The sequence below is a fragment of the Teleopsis dalmanni genome, chromosome 2, assembly GCF_002237135.1.
Source record: "Teleopsis dalmanni isolate 2A chromosome 2, ASM223713v2, whole genome shotgun sequence".
Taxonomy (NCBI): Eukaryota; Metazoa; Arthropoda; class Insecta; order Diptera; family Diopsidae; genus Teleopsis; species Teleopsis dalmanni.
This window is the reverse complement of record NC_051847.1, coordinates 39,784,191-39,788,235: the sequence shown is the minus strand read 5'-3', so window position 1 is coordinate 39,788,235 and position 4,045 is coordinate 39,784,191. Positions and strand designations below refer to the sequence as shown.

At 30.9% G+C, this 4,045-nt stretch overlaps 1 protein-coding gene across 1 annotated transcript; it reads left to right on the top strand.

Moving 5' to 3' along the window:
* Nucleotides 1–992: 992 nt before the first annotated feature.
* Nucleotides 993–2,013, top strand: LOC119683113. The gene is made up of 3 exons (XM_038096723.1): nt 993–1,249; nt 1,348–1,378; nt 1,470–2,013. The coding sequence occupies exons 1-3, from the start codon at nt 1,213–1,215 to the stop codon at nt 1,993–1,995; spliced, it is 594 nt and encodes a 197-aa protein (XP_037952651.1). The 5' UTR covers nt 993–1,212; the 3' UTR covers nt 1,996–2,013.
* Nucleotides 2,014–4,045: the final 2,032 nt, after the last annotated feature.

The window sequence follows — 4,045 nt, the reverse complement described above, 5'->3', positions numbered from 1 at the left end:
GACCCGAATGAAGTGCAACTAATAAGTAATTAATTCATGTGACTACTGTAGGATACACTTAGCTGCTTCTACTTAAATACTTAAGTTTAAAAAACTCCATGTATCTAGTAAGGTAAACTTGAGAAGTCACACATGCTGGCAGTATTTCCAATTGGTCATCATTGACGTCATTGCCCATTTTCTTGCTTTAAGAGTTGCCTGGGAGAGGCGAGTTGTAGTAACCGCTGTTACTAAACTTGTAAAACCTTGTGGTTTTTCAGAAAAAACTGAGGAGATCCATCAAGTTCACAACTGTTATCTCTACAAGACCAGCGAAGAAACTAATTCCAATACTCTAAGTCGTTCCGTCTGTAGACTCGGAAAAAAATATGACAGATTTTATCTCTTCTTCACTTATTGGAATACGCTATCCTGTGAAGGGAGACCAGTACATACTACCTTTAGCCTAGAGAGACTAATTCAACATTTGCTCATCAGCGACAGTGTTAGCTTTAGGTTGTGACTCTGTAGTAGAATACTATCGTAGTATGACTACATCCTACTAGCTTATGTTGTGGTATTTTGGTATTCACAAAATGCTATTTAAAGACACTTGGTATTAATGACTCTTTTAAGTATATTAATTCGTGTGAGCACCAATTCTACAAAAGTGTCTATATAGTATCCTACTGTAATCTTCCATTTATGTTATGCCAATCTTTAAAAGAGGTTATAAATATAAGTTTGTACACCTTTTAATAAGATTAGTATAAATTTACCTATTAAGATTTACCTATTTAATCCTGTCATAGCAACATAACCTTAGCAGATATAATCTGTTACCGGAAAAGTTCTTTTCCTTGTTTTCTACAATCAATACAAAGGATTTTAAAAAGATTTGAAAGATTTGGAAAGAAGTTTTGAATTGATTTCTTTTGAATTTCTTTTTAATGTATATATATCATAGATTTATAAGCCAGTATTAACATTGAAAAAAATGTATAATATAATATAGTTGATGGATAAAAATTAATTTGACAGTAATTCTAAATTTTAAATTTTAGCACTTCAAAAGACCATGTGTCTTCAAGCGTATTTGCTCAAATTCGCCAATAAAATGTAAAAGCAGATTAACTAGTTCAATGCAACTGACTAGATAGGTGCCATAATATCCAGTGAAATAGTATAATAATCATGAATAAAAGGATTGGTACTTTCTCATTATGAAAGCCAATGAACCAATATCAGGAAAATGCAGCAATATTTATTAGTAAGTTAACAATAATATAAAAGATATGATTTAGTATGGACTTTCTATATTCCAATGGAAAAAGTACTTACTATATATAAAAATTCATCCTTTTACAGAATCCTCTGTACTTCATAATCCACTAACAAGGTAATTAATAAACTTCAGAATAGTTTTATCAGGCAAGTAATATTACTATGTTTTTATACTTTATTTTGAATATCCGAAATCTTTTTCTTAGTTCCAGAATGTCGCTTACAACTAAACACATCCTAACAACTGGTTCCGTTTTGTTATCTTGCGTCATTCTAAAGCACATACCTTTTATTAGAAAGTTTTCCTTTCTCAGAAATCCGTTAGATTGTTTGGACAATGCACTATTTTGCATGTGCATTCCAATATTAATAAAACTCTGCGTGGAAACGATTCATGACTATTATAAACTGAAGAAAGTTCGCGAATTCATTGCAGAAAACTCTAATATTTTGCTACTTTGTATTGTCAATTCAAGAAATTCTACTTTAACTGAATCTGATACGCTATATATAAAACAAACAATTACTACAGATAGTGAAATCATAAACTGTTTGTCGGAGGCTATGAAGACGTTAGATAAGAGGGATAATCTGACAGACTTTATAAATCAAGAATATATACAAAATGTTTGTTATATTATACACGAGAAATTGGAAGACTCTCCCGATCAACGAACACTGAAACAGTATAAAAATCCTTTATTAAAATTTTATGAAAATATCTGTCAATAAAATCAATTAGAGAATAAACATGTAACAATGTAGAATGTAAACATTTTTCGGACAAAAACAAGGGACGAAAAGAAATAATTATTATTCTAAAAAGTTTAATATAGTTTCTTTTTAAATTACTATATTTATGTGCCCAAGAAATTATATTGTGATCACATTATGAGAAAACAGAAAAAGAAGTGTTACTGGGATCCTCTTTTTATTATTTTTTCTGAGAATAGAGGAAACATCCATATAAACATGATACTTATTTGGCCGGTATACAAACACCTAGAGAATAACTTTCTTGCTTAAAATACTGTTGTGTTTATACATAGCGCTTTTGAGTATTTCAATCACCATCCATAATCACCTGTATCAAGTCCTTCAGTGAATAATTCACTTGTATGCTAAGTAAATATGTTCTGACTTATTTCGTAGGCTTTAGATACACTGTCCTCATTATTTATGTTACTAAGTTCAGTTTTATAACATTTTATGAAACTATACTTTAGGTGCATGCTGTTTCCTAAAATTTAAATTTCAGGAAGTTGCTTTACAAGAGTATCAAATTTCTTGTTCAAACAGATTTTGTATTGGATCATCCAAAAAAATGACCCTATTTCTTTGGGATTGAATATAAATGTGAAAACGTGCAAATACTAAGACAAGCTTAATTGTTATATAGTCCCGTATTACAAACGGCGGTCTTTCTATTCCTGTGCAGTCCTTTAAGTATTCACAAGTCTGACAGTTTCTGTACAAATCTACTACAGTAGCTTTAGTGCAAATCCTTAACTTTTACTTGTTATAGATCTGCATGTCATGAAAACTTTAATAGCCTCTTTAGCTCTATAAAATTAGTTAAAGATTTTTCCAAATTTTTTTATCTCTTCCAATTAATTGGTTTCTTCTAGATCTACTAAACACTGATTTATTTGGATGACGACTTCTTTGTTTGACCTAATTGTTTTACTATCTTAACATTTCCTCGCTCGATTTTTCACTGGCCTGGATGAGGTAATGAAAGCAAACTTATCGACTCTTCTCAACTTCATCTGGAAAACCAAATGGTTTAACAAGGATAGAAGATAACGAAGCTTAACAATTCGCCTCTTCCGGCTTTCTTTGAGGGCATCATAAAGGGCAATGTATGTCTCCGAGTGTAGAAATGTTGATAACTGTCAGCGCACGCCTTCTTAACCTAACCTAACCTACCATTTTCTCACATTCAAAAACAGGAAATAGTTGTAAGTGACTTGTTCTAGAAAATGTGTTGGCTAGAATAGCAATTTTTAGCTTAATTTACAATTTCTGTGGTGTCTGCACTGGTGTTAACTTGCGCATTGTCAGGAAATTCAGGGGGTTGTATGTTTTTATTTGCTTTCATATATGAACCAGACGCAGTTTGCTCATATTCTTACAACAGCTTATTAAAAGATGATAGTTCACAGAATTTTTTTTTTACAATTAAAGTAACTATTAGAGACAGTTGAGTATCTCCTAACTCAACAGTCGACATTCTGGCCTTCATTCGGAAGACAGAATCTTTTGTTCGGTTAGGGTCTGTTGTAAACCAAAAGATCAATCATGATCGCAGTGTTCCGTTTGGTTGGGAGCTATACATCCATTTATTCCTTTCCTTTCTTTACTATTAGAGAAGCTAATAGTATTCCTTTCTTACTAAAGTATCAAATTGTCTATTTATATTATGTATAAACTGGATATGTATAAAATCTTTTTAATTTGAATTATAAGAAGAGGTCGAGTTGTAATGTTGTTTATCATAATTCAATGATCGTTTATGTTTAATATACATATCGTTTAATTTGTTATAAATTCACTTCCTCAAAAATGATAACTAATTGCCTTCCATTTCAAATAAACAGAAATTCAATCAATTTTCTAAAATTTTTGTTTGAATTCAAGAAGAAAAAAAAAATGAAATTTGATAATCTAATTTCGTCTAGTTAATGCATTTGACCTACTAACGTAGCAATACTAATTCAAAATTTCACCTTACTCAACTTTCTTCTGTAGCCGAAGCCAACAACATTTCCATTGATGATAT

Coding starts and splice junctions, on each gene's coding strand:
- LOC119683113 (XM_038096723.1), top strand. CDS start 1,213: ATGAACCAATATCAGGAAAATGCAGCAATATTTATTA. Junction 1,250..1,347: donor AAATGCAGCAATATTTATTA/GTAAGTTAACAA, acceptor ATCCTTTTACAG/AATCCTCTGTACTTCATAAT. Junction 1,379..1,469: donor CTTCATAATCCACTAACAAG/GTAATTAATAAA, acceptor TCTTTTTCTTAG/TTCCAGAATGTCGCTTACAA.